Below are 21983 nucleotides of genomic sequence, written 5' to 3'. Positions count from 1 at the left end.
GGTCCGAAGGCGGAGAGTCGCAGCCTGGGTGCGGACGCACACCAGCGACTGACCGCCCTCCTCGATCGGGAGACTCAGGACCGCGGCAGAGACCCAGTGTTTCCTCTTGCCCCAGAAGAAATCGACGAGTTTCTTCTGGATCTTGGTGGCAAATACAGGGGGCGGGGCCAAAGTGACCAACCGGTACCACAGCATGGAGGCCACCAGTTGGTTTATGACCAACGCTCGGCCCCTGTAGGAAAGCACTCGGAGCAGTCCTGTCCAGCGCCCCAGCCGAGCGGTGACTTTCGCCTCCAACTCCTGCCAGTTTGCCGGCCAGGCTTCCTCAGCGGGGCTAAGGTGGACTCCCAGATAGAGGAGGTGCGTGGTGCTCCACGCAAAAGGTGTCATCTCCTCCGGCAGGGAGTCCACCCGCCACTGACCAACCAGGAGTCCGGAACATTTCTCCCAATTGATCCTCGCGGAGGACGCGGCAGAAAAGGTCTGCTGGCAGTCGCGCATCCTCCGCAAGTCAACGGGATCTGTGATTGCGAGGAGCACGTCGTCGGCGTAAGCCGAGAGGACGACCCGCATGGCCGGCTCGCGCAGAGCCAATCCCGTCAACCTCCTGCGAAGCAGGCACAGGAAGGGCTCCACGCAGATGGTATACAATTGGCCGGACATGGGGCACCCCTGACGCACTCCTCTCCCAAAGCGAAGGGGCGCCGTCAAGGACCCGTTAACTTTGACTAGACACTCTGCGGCGGCGTATAAAAGTCGGACCCGGGCCACGAAATGCGGCCCGAGTCCGAAAGCGCGCAGAGTCCCGAAAAGGTAATCGTGATCCACCCTGTCGAACGCCTTCTCCTGATCGAGGGAGAGAAAGGCGACCGACTGACCAGTCCTCTGGGAAAGATGGATCAGGTCCCGGACCAGGTGGATGTTGTCCTGGATGGACCGGCCCGGGACCGTGTAGGACTGGTCGGGGTGGATCATGTGGGCCAGCACAGAGCCCAGGCGGGTAGACATAGCCCGGGCAAAGATCTTATAATCCGTGCTGAGGAGGGAGACCGGACGCCAGTTTTTAAGCAGGCGGAGATCGCCCCTCTTCGGCAGCAGGACGATGACCGCCCTGCGCCACGAGAGGGGCATCTCCCCGGTCGCCAGGCTTTCCCCCAGGACCCGCGCGTAATCGTCCCCCAGGACGTCCCAGAACGCCCTGAGGAACTCCACGGTCAACCCATCCAGCCCTGGGGATTTGCCCCGCGAGAGCTGGTGGAGGGCGCCAGTCAGCTCCGCCAACGTGAGCGGAGCCTCCAATCCTTCGGCGCCCTCCGGGCTGACCTGCGGCAGGTCCTCCCACAAAACTCTGCGCGCATCCTCGCTGGACGGATCCGGAGAGAACAACGCACTGTAATAAGTCCGGACCAGGAGGCCCATTCCCTCCGGATCCGTGATGGAGGATCCGTCGTCGGCCAGCAGCTCGACGAGCTGCTTACGGACCCCCCGCCATTTTTCCAGCGAGTAGAAGAAGGGTGAGGCGCGGTCCAAATCTTCCAGGATCTGGATCCGCGACCTCACGTACGCGCCTCGGGACCCTATGAGCTGCAGGTTCCTCAGCGCGCCCTTCTTCTCTTTGTACGCCTGCCACAGGGCCGGGTCCGCGACGGCATGACCGAGGCGGGATTCCAAGTCGAGCACCTCCCTCTCAAGGCGCCCGACCTCGGCTTCCCGCCTCTTGGTCGACCCCTTCGCGTACTCCTGACAGAAGACGCGGATGTGAGTCTTGCCCACATCCCACCATAGCCTCAAGGAGGGGAAGCCCCCCTGCTTCCTTCTCCAGTCGGCCCAGAATCGACAGAACGAGTCCCGAAATCGCACGTCCTCCAGCAGCCGGTTGTTAAAGTGCCAGTACGCGGACCCCGCCCGGGTGCGGAGCGGAGTGAACTCCGCCCACACCAGGCGGTGGTCCGAGCACGGCACCAGCCGCATGGAGGCCGCCGAAACGCGGGAGACGTACGCCTGCGAAATGTAGAGGCGGTCGATTCGCGACCCCCCTCCTCCAGACCTCCACGTGAAGGCGCTGGAGTCGGGATGGAGATTCCGCCAGACGTCCACCAAGTTAAGGGAGCTGATCAGTCCCCTCAACTTCTCCACCGACGCTTGGCCGCGCTGGGGACCGGAGCGATCCCCCACCTCGAGGGTGCAGTTAAAATCCCCCCCGAGGATGATGCACTCGCCGCTATCGATGGAGCTCAAGAGAGCGGACACTTCTTCAAAGAAGCGCGCTTGCAAAGCGCCGGGCCTGGGCGCGTACACGTTCACAAAGTGGAGCGGCACGCTACCCAGGCGAACGGCGAGGTGGAGCAAGCGCCCCGGCACTAGCTCCTTGACCCCCAAGATCTCCGGCTGAAAAGTCGGGGCCAACAAGATAGCCACCCCACTAGAAATAGGGGTGAGGTGACTCATGTAGACCCCACCCTGCCACTCCAGGAGCCAGGTGGCTTCGTCTCCCGGAACGGTGTGGGTTTCCTGCAGAAAGCTCACCGCGTATCTCCCTTCCCTAAGGACTGAGAGATTGTGAAATCTGCGGTGAGCCCCTCTGCTGCCGTTGATGTTGAGGCTGGCTATGGTTATCTTCATGTCAAAGGTACTTAAAACCCGTCACCAACACCTCACTGTGAGGAGGGAGTGGAAGTGCACCTGGCCCTCCACTCCCCCAGCAACCCATTGAGGAACACATTAAAACGGCGCCTCTCAACCAGTTTCACGTCCGCGCGCTTGCCCGCTATCTTAAGGGCGGCACGGACGGACTGGATGATCAGCGCCAGATTCGACCAACGGTCGAGGGCCAGCTGAACTTTATTGCGGCAACCTCTGCAAGCCGCGAGGAAATCCCGGAGTTCCGCCGTGGGGATGAGAGGAGATTCGGTGGGAGGCACGAGGGACTCCACCACCTCACTGGCGATGGAATCAAGATCATCCTCCGTGCCCCGCACCGAATCCCCATCCTCCTCCGGGTCGTCACCGCCAGCGGCCGACACATCCACCACACACTGTGGGGCGGACGTCCCGGCCGCGCCAGCTGGTCCCGCCTCCGTCACGATCCCACCCCCAGGATCGATGGCGGAGGAGTCCTCTCTGGGTTCTATTGTGAAACTGGAGCCTGTAGGCACCAGCGGTTCAGGACCCCCCTCCACCTCCATCCCCAGGCCAATGACTGGTCCAGGGGAGACAGAAGTTCCGGACTCCGGGAAACCAGCCGGAGCCGAGACTGGAGGCGGCGAGAGGAGGCCATCTCCCGCTCCGCCAGCACCCACAGGCCCAGCAGATGGGGCAGCATTCTCAGTTATAACTGGGTCGGGTGTCTCCTGGTTGGTGGTGGACTCCGGCTGGGAGGCCCGACCCTCTGGGGCCTCGCCCTCCCCTTCATTCAGAACACCCGACCCAGTAGCAGTGGCGGAATGGGCGGTTTCCCCAGGCTCCCCCACCACAAGCAGGGCCCCACTTACTCCTTCAGGAGGGGCCTCACGTACCGGGGCCATCCCCTCCCCTCCATCCTGAGGAATAGAGTGCACCTGCCCGGACTTTGCAGCCTTGGTGGTGGCGGTAGGGGGCACCTGAGGACCAGAAACAGGAGGCAGCTCCCCTCCAACAGATGGGCCCTGCACCTCAGGGCCCTGTGTTATTTCTGTGGAGGGGTGCCTTCTCCTCTTTTTCGCACTTGGGCGCGGAGACTCAGAGACCTCCATGTCATCAGAGGCCTCCGCCTCCGCACCCTTTTTTCCTTTTTTAGTCACCCTGGGCCTGAGCCCAGCCCTGGGACAGGTGGATTCCATGGGAATGGGCTTTGGGCTGAGCTCAGGCTCGGGTTGAGTCAAAGTGTCCAGGGGACGCGCCTCACGATGTTTCTTTTTTCCCCGCGTCTTCCTTCCGCTCGGACGGACGCTCCCCTCCCCGCTAGAGGCTGTGAAAACCACAGCCTCCGGAACCGACTGAGCGGTGTCTGTTGGATGTGCAGGGGGAGTGGGAGGAGGTGCTGTGGAACCACTCTGGGCCGCCGAGGTGGAGCTGGCGGCCGGGAGGTTGGGGCAGTTCTTCCGAACATGCCCCACCCCCTTGCAGACGTGGCACCGCGCCCCGTCCGAGGTCCAAAAGACGCGGTAGGCCGTCCCCTGGAACTCCACATTAAATTGGCCCTCCGTGTCCTCCTCCCGCGCCAGCTGCATAAATAACTGGCGGCGGAAGGAGTAGACATGTTGGAGGCTGTGCTCCCGAAGACCAAGCCGGACTGGGGTGATCCCCGACCTCACCTCCCCCAGATGGTGTAGGTGGGGGAGGAGGAGCTCACTGGGAATGAAGGGTGGGACGTTGGACAACATTATCCGATGCGCAGTGGCCCCCAGAGGGTCCACTGGCAGGAAGGTCCCCCCCACAGTGAGCCCTTTACTCGGGGCCAGGGACACCGCCCGCTCGGTCTTCAAAAAGAACACAGCCTTCCCATACATTTTTGAGGCCGCAACAATGGCCGAGGGGCCGACAACCACGGCCATTGCCTTAACGCAGGCCTCAATAGACATGTTGGGGTGGGGATAGCTCTTCACCCCATGGCTGCATGTCAATAATTTAAAGGGTGACGGGGCCACGTGGGCAGCCACAGAAGCTGCAGCTGCGTAGGTAGTAGAGGGCCCCGCCACCGGTGATGAAGGGCTTGCCATGGGTCCAAGAGCTAAACCCACCCCAAATTGTGGACTTGCACACTAAATAACAGATTCACAGAAAAATTTGAAAAGACAAACAAACAAACAACAGGTTAGTGGAGAGGCTGAGGTAAGAGAGGAGAGGCAAAGGCAGGCTGGAAGGGATGATTTGCTTTCTGGAGGTGGTGCTCACAGTACACTTAAAACAAACAGTCTTTGAAGTTGGTCTTCCGGTCTTCTGGTTGGGGGAGTCGTCTTCACCTGGGTCAGCTGAAGCTGCCCAGGCACTATCTATCCCCTTCCGTCTGTTTAGCTGGGCAGCTTCAGCTGACCCAGGCTTGGCAATTGGGGTGGGGAGGGAGCTTCCCTGTGTGCTTTTGCAGCAGCACAGACTCCTGTTGAATTGGCAGCCCCACCCCTTGTTGTTCCAGCCACTTGTTCCTCCCCCAACAGTCCAAAGTAAATTACTGGTGTTCAGCACCCACCTCCAGACAAAGCCTTGTTTCCACAAAATGTCCCTTTCTTCTCTTTAATGGAGACTGTTGTTGGAGTTTTCCTCTGCTTGTTGGTAGCTGCTCTCCCTTACACAGTGCAGCTCCTCTCTCCACCTCTGCAACCTCCAACTGCCACCAGCACTCTCAGCTGAGGCTCGTTGCTGCAATCAGCAGTCAATACTCCAATTAGCCAGCAGCCAACCCCATGCTGTACCTGTCCTGGGGAGTGTTTGATGAGGACAGTGTAGAGGGAGCTTTACTCTGTATCTAACCCCCGTACTGTACCTGTCCTGGGAGTGTTTGATGGGGACAGTGTAGAGGGAGCTTTACTCTGTATCTAACCCCCGTACTGTACCTGTCCTGGGGAGTGTTTGATGGGGGACAGTGTCGAGGGAGCTTTACTCTGTATCTAACCCCCGTACTGTACCTGTCCTGGGAGTGTTTGATGGGGACAGTGTAGAGGGAGCTTTACTCTGTATCTAACCCCCGTACTGTACCTGTCCTGGGAGTGTTTGATGGGGACAGTGTAGAGGGAGCTTTACTCTGTATCTAACCCCGTGCTGTACCTGTCCTGGGAGTGTTTGATGGGGTCAGGTGTTAATGAATCTGTTCTGTTGTGTCTCTCCAGGTGGTTGGTAGGGATTGTTGTGAATGACGGAAGGGTTGGGATTCTCTGGTTGGGTTATTTGGTAATTTGTTGCACTTAACTTTCAGGGTTGGAGCTGTGTGACCCTCCTCACCGACTCCTCGTGTCAATGACAGCCGGATTCCTCGCAGTGGGCGGTCACTTCCTGTTGCTGGGACTTGCTGTCGGTTGTGGAGACTGGCGTTTTCTACAGGGGGTCATTACTGCCCCCCTCGCCCTCTTTCTCATATACTGGTGAGTGGTTTCGGCTCAGGACTGCCACCCTCTCCCTCAATCCCTCCCTCCGACACTCACTCACTCATTCACACTCACTCACCCACTCACTCACTCACTCATTCACTCACTCACTCACTCACCCACCCACCTACCCACTCACTCCCTCCCTCACCCACCCACTCACTCACCCACCCACACACTCACCCACCCACTCACTCACCCACCCACTCACCCACCCACTCACCCACCCACTCACTCACCCACTCACTCACCCACTCACTCACCCACTCACTCACCCACTCACTCACCCACTCACTCACCCACTCACTCACCCACTCACTCACCCACTCACCCACTCACTCACTCACTCACTCACTCACTCACTCACTCACTCACTCACTCACTCACTCACTCACTCACTCACTCACTCACTCACCCACCCACTCACTCACTCACTCACTCACTCACCCACTCACTCACTCATTCACTCACTCCCTGACCCACTCACTCACTCACACGCACACTCACTCACTCACTCACTCCCTCACTCACTCACTCACTCACTCACTCACTCACTCACTCACTCACCCACCCACTCACTCACTCACTCATTCACTCACTCACTCACACACCCACTCACCCACTCACTCACACTCACTCACTCACTCACTCACTCACTCACTCACACACCCACTCACTCACTCACTCGCACACTCACTCACTCACTCACTCACTCACTCACTCACACTCACTCACTCACTCACACTCACTCACTCACTCACACACTCACTCACTCACACACTCACTCACTCACTCACTCACTCACCCACCCACCCACCCACCCACTCACTCACTCACTCACTCACCCACTCAGCCACTCACTCACCCACTCAGCCACTCACTCACTCACACACTCACTCACTCACACACTCACTCACTCACACACTCACTCACTCACTCACTCACTCACTCACTCACTCACTCACTCACCAACTCACCCACTCACCCACTCACTCACTCACTCGCACACTCACTCACTCACTCACTCACTCACTCACTCACTCACACTCACTCACTCACTCACACACTCACTCACTCACACACTCACTCACTCACTCACTCACTCACCCACCCACCCACCCACTCACTCACTCACTCACTCACTCACTCACTCACTCACTCACCCACTCAGCCACTCACTCACCCACTCAGCCACTCACTCACTCACACACTCACTCACACACTCACTCACTCACACACTCACTCACTCACTCACTCACTCACTCACTCACTCACTCACTCACTCACCAACTCACCCACTCACCCACTCACTCACCCACTCACTCACCCACTCACCCACTCACTCACCCACTCACCCACTCACTCACCCACTCACTCACTCACCCACTCACTCACCCACTCAGCCACTCACTCACCCACTCAGCCACTCACTCACTCACTCACTCACCCACTCAGCCACTCACTCACCCACTCACCCACTCACTCACCCACTCACTCACCCACTCAGCCACTCACTCACCCACTCAGCCACTCACTCACCCACTCACTCACTCACTCACTCACTCACCCACTCAGCCACTCACTCACTCACTCACTCACCCACTCAGCCACTCACTCACCCACTCACCCACTCACTCACCCACTCACTCACCCACTCACTCACCCACTCAGCCACTCACTCACCCACTCAGCCACTCACTCACCCACTCACTCACTCACTCACCCACTCAGCCGCTCACTCACCCACTCACTCACTCACTCACTCACTCACCCACTCACCCACTCAGCCGCTCACTCACTCACTCACTCACTCACCCACTCACCCACTCACCCACTCACCCACTCACTCACCCACTCACTCACTCACTCACTCACTCACTCACTCACTCACTCACTCACTCACTCACTCACTCACTCACTCACTCACTCACTCACTCACTCACTCACTCACCCACTCACTCACCCACTCACTCACCCACTCAGCCACTCACTCACCCACTCACTCACTCACTCACTCACTCACTCACTCACTCACTCACTCACTCACTCACCCACCCACCCACCCACCCACTCACTCACTCACCCACCCACTCACCCACTCAGCCACTCACTCACCCACTCACCCACTCACTCACCCACTCACTCACCCACTCACCCACTCACTCACCCACTCACCCACTCACTCACTCACCCACTCACTCAGCCACTCACCCACTCACTCACCCACTCACTCACCCACTCACTCACCCACTCACTCACCCACTCACTCACCCACTCACTCACCCACTCACTCACTCACCCACTCACTCACCCACTCACTCACCCACTCACTCACCCACTCACTCACCCACTCACTCACCCACTCACTCACCCACTCACTCACTCACTCACTCACCCTCTCTCTCACTCACTCACTCACTCACTCACCCACTCACACCCACTCACACTCACTCACACTCACTCTCTCACTCACACACACACACTCGCACACACTGACTCACTCACTCATAATCACAAACACACTCACACAGACTCCAACTCACACACTCACTCATTCACACACTTTAATTGCTCATTTTTGAACAATGTTGATGAGATCTCCATCATCACATCCGTGACAATCTCTTTGGATTTCATTATATACCAACACAAACTCATTTCAATAGAGAGTGAGGGAACGTATACACGGTTATATACCAACACAAACTCATTTCAATAGAGAGTGAGGGAACATATACACGATTATATACCAACACAAACTCATTTCAATAGAGAGTGAGGGAACGTATACATGATTATATACCAACACAAACTCATTTCAATAGAGAGCGAGGGAACGTATACACGATTATATACCAACACAAACTCATTTCAATAGAGAGCGAGGGAACGTATACACGATTATATACCAACACAAACTCATTTCAATAGAGAGCGAGGGAACGTATACACGATTATATACCAACACAAACTCATTTCAATAGAGAGTGAGGGAACGTATACACGGTTATATACCAACACAAACTCATTTCAATAGAGAGTGAAGGAATGTATACACGATTATATACCAACACAAACTCATTTCAATAGAGAGCGAGGGAACGTATACACGATTATATACCAACACAAACTCATTTCAATAGAGAGTGAAGGAATGTATACACGATTATATACCAACACAAACTCATTTCAATAGAGAGTGAGGGAATGTATACACGATTATATACCAACACAAACTCATTTCAATAGAGAGTGAGGGAACGTATACACGATTATATACCAACACAAACTCATTTCAATAGAGAGTGAGGGAACGTATACACGATTATATACCAACACAAACTCATTTCAATAGAGAGTGAAGGAATGTATACACGATTATATACCAACACAAACTCATTTCAATAGAGAGTGAGGGAACGTATACACGATTATATACCAACACAAACTCATTTCAATAGAGAGTGAAGGAATGTATACACGATTATATACCAACACAAACTCATTTCAATAGAGAGCGAGGGAACGTATACACGATTATATACCAACACAAACTCATTTCAATAGAGAGTGAGGGAACGTATACACGATTATATACCAACACAAACTCATTTCAATAGAGAGTGAGGGAACGTATACACGATTATATACCAACACAAACTCATTTCAATAGAGAGCGAGGGAACGTATACACGATTATATACCAACACAAACTCATTTCAATAGAGAGCGAGGGAACGTATACACGATTATATACCAACACAAACTCATTTCAATAGAGAGCGAGGGAACGTATACACGATTATATACCAACACAAACTCATTTCAATAGAGAGCGAGGGAACGTATACACGATTATATACCAACACAAACTCATTTCAATAGAGAGTGAGGGAACGTATACATGATTATATACCAACACAAACTCATTTCAATAGAGAGTGAGGGAACGTATACACGATTATATACCAACACAAACTCATTTCAATAGAGAGTGAGGGAACGTATACACGATTATATACCAACACAAACTCATTTCAATAGAGAGTGAGGGAACGTATACACGATTATATACCAACACAAACTCATTTCAATAGAGAGTGAGGGAACGTATACACGATTATATACCAACACAAACTCATTTCAATACAGAGCGAGGGAACGTATACACGATTATATACCAACACAAACTCATTTCAATAGAGAGTGAGGGAACGTATACACGATTATATACCAACACAAACTCATTTCAATACAGAGCGAGGGAACGTATACACGGTTATATACCAACACAAACTCATTTCAATAGAGAGTGAGGGAACGTATACATGATTATATACCAACACAAACTCATTTCAATAGAGAGTGAGGGAACGTATACACGATTATATACCAACACAAATTCATTTCAATCGAGAGTGAGGGAACGTATACACGATTATATACCAACACAAACTCATTTCAATAGAGAGTGAGGGAACGTATACACGATTATATACCAACACAAACTCATTTCAATAGAGAGTGAGGGAACGTATACATGATTATATACCAACACAAACTTATTTCAATACAGAGCGAGGGAACGTATACACGATTATATACCAACACAAACTCATTTCAATAGAGAGTGAGGGAACGTATACACGATTATATACCAACACAAACTCATTTCAATAGAGAGTGAGGGAACGTATACACGATTATATACCAACACAAACTCATTTCAATAGAGAGTGAGGGAACGTATACACGGTTATATACCAACACAAACTCATTTCAATCGAGAGTGAGGGAACGTATACACGATTATATACCAACACAAACTCATTTCAATAGAGAGCGAGGGAACGTATACACGATTATATACCAACACAAACTCATTTCAATAGAGAGTGAGGGAACGTATACACGTTTATATACCAACACAAACTCATTTCAATAGAGAGTGAGGGAACGTATACACGATTATATACCAACACAAACTCATTTCAATAGAGAGTGAGGGAACGTATACACGATTATATACCAACACAAACTCATTTCAATAGAGAGTGAGGGAACGTATACACGATTATATACCAACACAAACTCATTTCAATAGAGAGTGAGGGAACGTATACATGATTATATACCAACACAAACTCATTTCAATAGAGAGTGAGGGAACGTATACACGATTATATACCAACACAAACTCATTTCAATAGAGAGTGAGGGAACGTATACATGATTATATACCAACACAAACTTATTTCAATACAGAGCGAGGGAACGTATACACGATTATATACCAACACAAACTCATTTCAATAGAGAGTGAGGGAACGTATACACGATTATATACCAACACAAACTCATTTCAATAGAGAGTGAGGGAACGTATACACGATTATATACCAACACAAACTCATTTCAATAGAGAGTGAGGGAACGTATACACGATTATATACCAACACAAACTCATTTCAATAGAGAGTGAGGGAACGTATACACGATTATATACCAACACAAACTCATTTCAATAGAGAGTGAGGGAACGTATACACGATTATATACCAACACAAACTCATTTCAATAGAGAGTGAGGGAACGTATACATGATTATATACCAACACAAACTCATTTCAATAGAGAGCGAGGAACGTATACACGATTATATACCAACACAAACTCATTTCAATAGAGAGTGAGGGAACGTATACACGATTATATACCAACACAAACTCATTTCAATAGAGAGTGAGGGAACGTATACACGGTTATATACCAACACAAACTCATTTCAATAGAGAGTGAGGGAACGTATACACGATTATATACCAACACAAACTCATTTCAATAGAGTGAGGGAACGTATACACGATTATATACCAACACAAACTCATTTCAATAGAGAGTGAGGGAACGTATACACGATTATATACCAACACAAACTCATTTCAATAGAGAGTGAGGGAACGTATACACGATTATATACCAACACAAACTCATTTCAATAGAGAGTGAGGGAATGTATACACGATTATATACCAACACAAACTCATTTCAATAGAGAGTGAGGGAACGTATACACGGTTATATACCAACACAAACTCATTTCAATAGAGAGTGAGGGAACGTATACACGATTATATACCAACACAAACTCATTTCAATAGAGAGTGAGGGAACGTATACACGATTATATACCAACACAAACTCATTTCAATAGAGAGTGAGGGAACGTATACATGATTATATACCAACACAAACTCATTTCAATAGAGAGTGAGGGAACGTATACACGATTATATACCAACACAAACTCATTTCAATAGAGAGTGAGGGAACGTATACACGATTATATACCAAACCAAACTCATTTCAATAGAGAGTGAGGGAACGTATACATGATTATATACCAACACAAACTCATTTCAATAGAGAGTGAGGGAACGTATACACGATTATATACCAACACAAACTCATTTCAATAGAGAGTGAGGGAACGTATACACGGTTATATACCAACACAAACTCATTTCAGTAGAGAGTGAGGGAACGTATACACGGTTATATACCAACACAAACTCATTTCAATACAGAGTGAGGGAACGTATACACGATTATATACCAACACAAACTCATTTCAATAGAGAGTGAGGGAACGTATACATGATTATATACCAACACAAACTCATTTCAATAGAGAGTGAGGGAACGTATACACGATTATATACCAACACAAACTCATTTCAATAGAGAGTGAGGGAACGTATACACGGTTATATACCAACACAAACTCATTTCAATAGAGAGTGAGGGAACGTATACACGATTATATACCAACACAAACTCATTTCAATAGAGAGTGAGGGAATGTATACACGATTATATACCAACACAAACTCATTTCAATAGAGAGTGAGGGAACGTATACACGGTTATATACCAACACAAACTCATTTCAATAGTGAGTGAGGGAACGTATACACGATTATATACCAACACAAACTCATTTCAATAGAGAGTGAGGGAACGTATACATGATTATATACCAACACAAACTCATTTCAATAGAGAGTGAGGGAACGTATACACGATTATATACCAACACAAACTCATTTCAATAGAGAGTGAGGGAACGTATACACGGTTATATACCAACACAAACTCATTTCAATAGAGAGTGAGGGAACGTATACACGATTATATACCAACACAAACTCATTTCAATAGAGAGTGAGGGAACGTATACACGATTATATACCAACACAAACTCATTTCAATAGAGAGTGAGGGAACGTATACACGATTATATACCAACACAAACTCATTTCAATAGAGAGTGAGGGAACGTATACACGATTATATACCAACACAAACTCATTTCAATAGAGAGCGAGGGAACGTATACACGATTATATACCAACACAAACTCATTTCAATACAGAGTGAGGGAACGTATACACGATTATATACCAACACAAACTCATTTCAATAGAGAGTGAGGGAACGTATACACGATTATATACCAACACAAACTCATTTCAATAGAGAGTGAGGGAACGTATACACGGTTATATACCAACACAAACTCATTTCAATACAGAGTGAGGGAACGTATACATGATTATATACCAACACAAACTCATTTCAATAGAGAGCGAGGGAACGTATACACGATTATATACCAACACAAACTCATTTCAATAGAGAGCGAGGGAACGTATACACGATTATATACCAACACAAACTCATTTCAATAGAGAGTGAGGGAACGTATACACGATTATATACCAACACAAACTCATTTCAATAGAGAGCGAGGGAACGTATACACGTTTATATACCAACACAAACTCATTTCAATAGAGAGTGAGGGAACGTATACACGATTATATACCAACACAAACTCATTTCAATAGAGAGTGAGGGAACGTATACATGATTATATACCAACACAAACTCATTTCAAAAGAGAGTGAGGGAACGTATACACGATTATATACCAACACAAACTCATTTCAATAGAGAGTGAGGGAACGTATACATGATTATATACCAACACAAACTCATTTCAATAGAGAGTGAGGGAACGTATACACGATTATATACCAACACAAACTCATTTCAATAGAGAGTGAGGGAACGTATACACGATTATATACCAACACAAACTCATTTCAATAGAGAGTGAGGGAATGTATACACGATTATATACCAACACAAACTCATTTCAATAGAGAGTGAGGGAACGTATACACGGTTATATACCAACACAAACTCATTTCAATACAGAGTGAGGGAATGTATACACGATTATATACCAACACAAACTTATTTCAATAGAGAGTGAGGGAACGTATACACGGTTATATACCAACACAAACTCATTTCAATAGAGAGTGAGGGAACGTATACATGATTATATACCAACACAAACTCATTTCAATAGAGAGTGAGGGAACGTATACATGATTATATACCAACACAAACTCATTTCAATAGAGAGTGAGGGAACGTATACACGGTTATATACCAACACAAACTCATTTAAATACAGAGTGAGGGAATGTATACACGATTATATACCAACACAAACTCATTTCAATAGAGAGTGAGGGAACGTATACACGGTTATATACCAACACAAACTCATTTCAATAGAGAGTGAGGGAACGTATACATGATTATATACCAACACAAACTCATTTCAATAGAGAGTGAGGGAACGTATACACGATTATATACCAACACAAACTCATTTCAATAGAGAGTGAGGGAACGTATACACGATTATATACCAACACAAACTCATTTCAATAGAGAGTGAGGGAACGTATACATGATTATATACCAACACAGACTCATTTCAATAGAGAGTGAGGGAACGTATACACGGTTATATACCAACACAAACTCATTTCAATAGAGAGTGAGGGAACGTATACATGATTATATACCAACACAAACTCATTTCAATAGAGAGTGAGGGAACGTATACACGATTATATACCAACACAAACTCATTTCAATAGAGAGTGAGGGAACGTATACATGATTATATACCAACACAAACTCATTTCAATAGAGAGTGAGGGAACGTATACACGATTATATACCAACACAAACTCATTTCAATAGAGAGTGAGGGAACGTATACACGATTATATACCAACACAAACTCATTTCAATAGAGAGTGAGGGAACGTATACACGATTATATACCAACACAAACTCATTTCAATACAGAGTGAGGGAATGTATACACGATTATATACCAACACAAACTCATTTCAATAGAGAGTGAGGGAACGTATACATGATTATATACTAACACAAACTCATTTCAATAGAGAGTGAGGGAACGTATACACGATTAAATACCAACACAAACTCATTTCAATAGAGAGCGAGGGAACGTATACACGATTATATACCAACACAAACTCATTTCAATAGAGAGTGAGGGAACGTATACACGATTATATACCAACACAAACTCATTTCAATAGAGAGCGAGGGAACGTATACACGTTTATATACCAACACAAACTCATTTCAATAGAGAGTGAGGGAACGTATACACGATTATATACCAACACAAACTCATTTCAATAGAGAGTGAGGGAACGTATACACGATTATATACCAACACAAACTCATTTCAATAGAGAGTGAGGGAACGTATACACGATTATATACCAACACAAACTCATTTCAATAGAGAGCGAGGGAACGTATACACGATTATATACCAACACAAACTCATTTCAATAGAGTGAGGGAACGTATACACGATTATATACCAACACAAACTCATTTCAATAGAGAGCGAGGGAACGTATACACGATTATATACCAAACCAAACTCATTTCAATAGAGAGCGAGGGAACGTATACACGGTTATATACCAACACAAACTCATTTCAATGGAGAGCGAGGGAACGTATACACGATTATATACCAACACAAACTCATTTCAATAGAGAGTGAGGGAACGTATACATGATTATATACCAACACAAACCCATTTCAATACAGAGCGAGGGAACGTATACATGATTATATACCAACACAAACTCATTTCAAAAGAGAGTGAGGGAACGTATACACGATTATATACCAACACAAACTCATTTCAATAGAGAGTGAGGGAACGTATACACGATTATATACCAACACAAACTCATTTCAATAGAGAGCGAGGGAACGTATACACGATTATATACCAACACAAACTCATTTCAATAGAGAGTGAGGGAACGTATACATGATTATATACCAACACAAACTCATTTCAGTAGAGAGTGAGGGAACGTATACACGGTTATATACCAACACAAACTCATTTCAATAGAGAGTGAGGGAACGTATACACGATTATATACCAACACAAACTCATTTCAATAGAGAGTGAAGGAACGTATACATGATTATATACCAACACAAACTCATTTCAATAGAGAGTGAGGGAACGTATACACGATTATATACCAACACAAACCCATTTCAATACAGAGCGAGGGAACGTATACATGATTATATACCAACACAAACTCATTTCAATAGAGAGTGAAGGAACGTATACATGATTATATACCAACACAAACTCATTTCAATAGAGAGTGAGGGAACGTATACACGATTATATACCAACACAAACTCATTTCAATAGAGAGTGAGGGAACGTATACACGATTATATACCAACACAAACTCATTTCAATAGAGAGTGAGGGAACGTATACACGATTATATACCAACACAAACTCATTTCAATAGAGTGAGGGAACGTATACACGATTATATACCAACACAAACTCATTTCAATAGAGAGTGAGGGAACGTATACACGATTATATACCAACACAAACTCATTTCAATAGAGAGTGAGGGAACGTATACACGATTATATACCAACACAAACTCATTTCAATAGAGAGTGAGGGAATGTATACACGATTATATACCAACACAAACTCATTTCAATAGAGAGTGAGGGAACGTATACACGATTATATACCAACACAAACTCATTTCAATAGAGAGTGAGGGAACGTATACATGATTATATACCAACACAAACTCATTTCAATAGAGAGTGAGGGAACGTATACACGATTATATACCAACACAAACTCATTTCAATAGAGAGTGAGGGAACGTATACACGATTATATACCAAACCAAACTCATTTCAATAGAGAGTGAGGGAACGTATACATGATTATATACCAACACAAACTCATTTCAATAGAGAGTGAGGGAACGTATACACGATTATATACCAACACAAACTCATTTCAATAGAGAGTGAGGGAACGTATACACGGTTATATACCAACACAAACTCATTTCAGTAGAGAGTGAGGGAACGTATACACGGTTATATACCAACACAAACTCATTTCAATACAGAGTGAGGGAACGTATACACGATTATATACCAACACAAACTCATTTCAATAGAGAGTGAGGGAACGTATACATGATTATATACCAACACAAACTCATTTCAATAGAGAGTGAGGGAACGTATACACGATTATATACCAACACAAACTCATTTCAATAGAGAGTGAGGGAACGTATACACGATTATATACCAACACAAACTCATTTCAATAGAGAGTGAGGGAACGTATACACGATTATATACCAACACAAACTCATTTCAATAGAGAGTGAGGGAACGTATACACGGTTATATACCAACACAAACTCATTTCAATAGAGAGTGAGGGAACGTATACACGATTATATACCAACACAAACTCATTTCAATAGAGAGTGAGGGAACGTATACACGGTTATATACCAACACAAACTCATTTCAATAGAGAGTGAGGGAACGTATACACGATTATATACCAACACAAACTCATTTCAATAGAGAGTGAGGGAACGTATACACGATTATATACCAACACAAACTCATTTCAATAGAGAGTGAGGGAACGTATACACGGTTATATACCAACACAAACTCATTTCAATACAGAGTGAGGGAACGTATACACGATTATATACCAACACAAACTCATTTCAATAGAGAGTGAGGGAACGTATACACGATTATATACCAACACAAACTCATTTCAATAGAGAGTGAGGGAACGTATACACGGTTATATACCAACACAAACTCATTTCAATAGAGAGTGAGGGAACGTATACATGATTATATACCAACACAAACTCATTTCAATAGAGAGTGAGGGAACGTATACACGATTATATACCAACACAAACTCATTTCAATAGAGAGTGAGGGAACGTATACACGATTATATACCAACACAAACTCATTTCAATAGAGAGTGAGGGAATGTATACACGATTATATACCAACACAAACTCATTTCAATAGAGAGTGAGGGAACGTATACACGGTTATATACCAACACAAACTCATTTAAATACAGAGTGAGGGAATGTATACACGATTATATACCAACACAAACTCATTTCAATAGAGAGTGAGGGAACGTATACACGGTTATATACCAACACAAACTCATTTCAATAGAGAGTGAGGGAACGTATACATGATTATATACCAACACAAACTCATTTCAATAGAGAGTGAGGGAACGTATACATGATTATATACCAACACAAACTCATTTCAATAGAGAGTGAGGGAACGTATACACGATTATATACCAACACAAACTCATTTCAATAGAGAGTGAGGGAACGTATACATGATTATATACCAACACAAACTCATTTCAATAGAGAGTGAGGGAACGTATACACGATTATATACCAACACAAACTCATTTCAATAGAGAGTGAGGGAACGTATACACGATTATATACCAACACAAACTCATTTCAATAGAGAGTGAGGGAACGTATACACGGTTATATACCAACACAAACTCATTTCAATACAGAGTGAGGGAATGTATACACGATTATATACCAACACAAACTCATTTCAATAGAGAGTGAGGGAACGTATACATGATTATATACCAACACAAACTCATTTCAATAGAGAGTGAGGGAACGTATACACGATTATATACCAACACAAACTCATTTCAATAGAGAGTGAGGGAACGTATACACGGTTATATACCAACACAAACTCATTTCAATACAGAGTGAGGGAATGTATACACGATTATATACCAACACAAACTCATTTCAATAGAGAGTGAGGGAACGTATACACGATTATATACCAACACAAACTCATTTCAATAGAGAGCGAGGGAACGTATACACGATTATATACCAACACAAACTCATTTCAATAGAGAGTGAGGGAACGTATACACGATTATATACCAACACAAACTCATTTCAATAGAGAGTGAGGGAACGTATACACGATTATATACCAACACAAACTCATTTCAATAGAGAGTGAGGGAACGTATACACGGTTATATACCAACACAAACTCATTTCAATACAGAGTGAGGGAATGTATACACGATTATATACCAACACAAACTCATTTCAATAGAGAGTGAGGGAACGTATACACGATTATATACCAACACAAACTCATTTCAATAGAGAGCGAGGGAACGTATACACGATTATATACCAACACAAACTCATTTCAATAGAGAGTGAGGGAACGTATACACGATTATATACCAACACAAACTCATTTCAATAGAGAGCGAGGGAACGTATACACGTTGATATACCAACACAAACTCATTTCAATAGAGAGTGAGGGAACGTATACACGATTATATACCAACACAAACTCATTTCAATAGAGAGTGAGGGAACGTATACATGATTATATACCAACACAAACTCATTTCAATAGAGAGTGAGGGAACGTATACACGATTATATACCAACACAAACTCATTTCAATAGAGAGTGAGGGAACGTATACACGATTATATACCAACACAAACTCATTTCAATAGAGAGTGAGGGAACGTATACACGATTATATACCAACACAAACTCATTTCAATAGAGAGCGAGGGAACGTATACACGATTATATACCAACACAAACTCATTTCAATAGAGTGAGGGAACGTATACACGATTATATACCAACACAAACTCATTTCAATAGAGAGCGAGGGAACGTATACACGATTATATACCAAACCAAACTCATTTCAATAGAGAGCGAGGGAACGTATACACGGTTATATACCAACACAAACTCATTTCAATAGAGAGCGAGGGAACGTATACACGATTATATACCAACACAAACTCATTTCAATAGAGAGTGAGGGAACGTATACACGATTATATACCAACACAAACCCATTTCAATACAGAGCGAGGGAACGTATACATGATTATATACCAACACAAACTCATTTCAATAGAGAGCGAGGGAACGTATACACGATTATATACCAACACAAACTCATTTCAATAGAGAGTGAGGGAACGTATACATGATTATATACCAACACAAACTCATTTCAATAGAGTGAGGGAACGTATACACGATTATATACCAACACAAACTCATTTCAATAGAGAGTGAGGGAACGTATACACGATTATATACCAACACAAACTCATTTCAATAGAGAGTGAGGGAACGTATACACGATTATATACCAACACAAACTCATTTCAATAGAGAGTGAGGGAATGTATACACGATTATATACCAACACAAACTCATTTCAATAGAGAGTGAGGGAACGTATACACGGTTATATACCAACACACACTCATTTCAATAGAGAGTGAGGGAACGTATACACGATTATATACCAACACAAACTCATTTCAATAGAGAGTGAGGGAACGTATACACGATTATATACCAACACAAACTCATTTCAATAGAGAGTGAGGGAACGTATACATGATTATATACCAACACAAACTCATTTCAATAGAGAGTGAGGGAACGTATACACGATTATATACCAACACAAACTCATTTCAATAGAGAGTGAGGGAACGTATACACGATTATATACCAAACCAAACTCATTTCAATAGAGAGTGAGGGAACGTATACATGATTATATACCAACACAAACTCATTTCAATAGAGAGTGAGGGAACGTATACACGATTATATACCAACACAAACTCATTTCAATAGAGAGTGAGGGAACGTATACACGGTTATATACCAACACAAACTCATTTCAGTAGAGAGTGAGGGAACGTATACACGGTTATATACCAACACAAACTCATTTCAATACAGAGTGAGGGAACGTATACACGATTATATACCAACACAAACTCATTTCAATAGAGAGTGAGGGAACGTATACATGATTATATACCAACACAAACTCATTTCAATAGAGAGTGAGGGAACGTATACACGATTATATACCAACACAAACTCATTTCAATAGAGAGTGAGGGAACGTATACACGATTATATACCAACACAAACTCATTTCAATAGAGAGTGAGGGAACGTATACACGATTATATACCAACACAAACTCATTTCAATAGAGAGTGAGGGAACGTATACACGGTTATATACCAACACAAACTCATTTCAATAGAGAGTGAGGGAACGTATACACGATTATATACCAACACAAACTCATTTCAATAGAGAGTGAGGGAACGTATACATGATTATATACCAACACAAACTCATTTCAATAGAGAGTGAGGGAACGTATACATGATTATATACCAACACAAACTCATTTCAATAGAGAGTGAGGGAACGTATACACGATTATATACCAAACCAAACTCATTTCAATAGAGAGTGAGGGAACGTATACACGATTATATACCAACACAAACTCATTTCAATAGAGAGTGAGGGAACGTATACATGATTATATACCAACACAAACTCATTTCAATAGAGAGTGAGGGAACGTATACATGATTATATACCAACACAAACTCATTTCAATAGAGAGTGAGGGAACGTATACATGATTATATACCAACACAAACTCATTTCAATAGAGAGTGAGGGAACGTATACACG

At 44.8% G+C, this 21983-nt stretch overlaps 1 protein-coding gene across 1 annotated transcript in view; it reads left to right on the top strand.

Annotated features, from left to right (window-relative positions):
* Nucleotides 1-21983, top strand: part of LOC137361843 (solute carrier family 22 member 17-like) — a gene marked incomplete at its 5' end in the record, with an annotated part of 358561 nt that overhangs the window by 50735 nt on the left and 285843 nt on the right. Inside the window, one exon of the mRNA XM_068026446.1 lies at nt 5888-6053. Coding sequence (XP_067882547.1) covers nt 5888-6053 — 166 coding nt within the window. The remainder of the gene's footprint in view (nt 1-5887; nt 6054-21983) is intronic.

This window comes from Heterodontus francisci, unplaced genomic scaffold (genome assembly GCF_036365525.1).
Source record: "Heterodontus francisci isolate sHetFra1 unplaced genomic scaffold, sHetFra1.hap1 HAP1_SCAFFOLD_813, whole genome shotgun sequence".
NCBI classification, from domain to species: domain Eukaryota; kingdom Metazoa; phylum Chordata; class Chondrichthyes; order Heterodontiformes; family Heterodontidae; genus Heterodontus; species Heterodontus francisci.
This window is presented reverse-complemented; position numbering and strand designations above follow the sequence as displayed.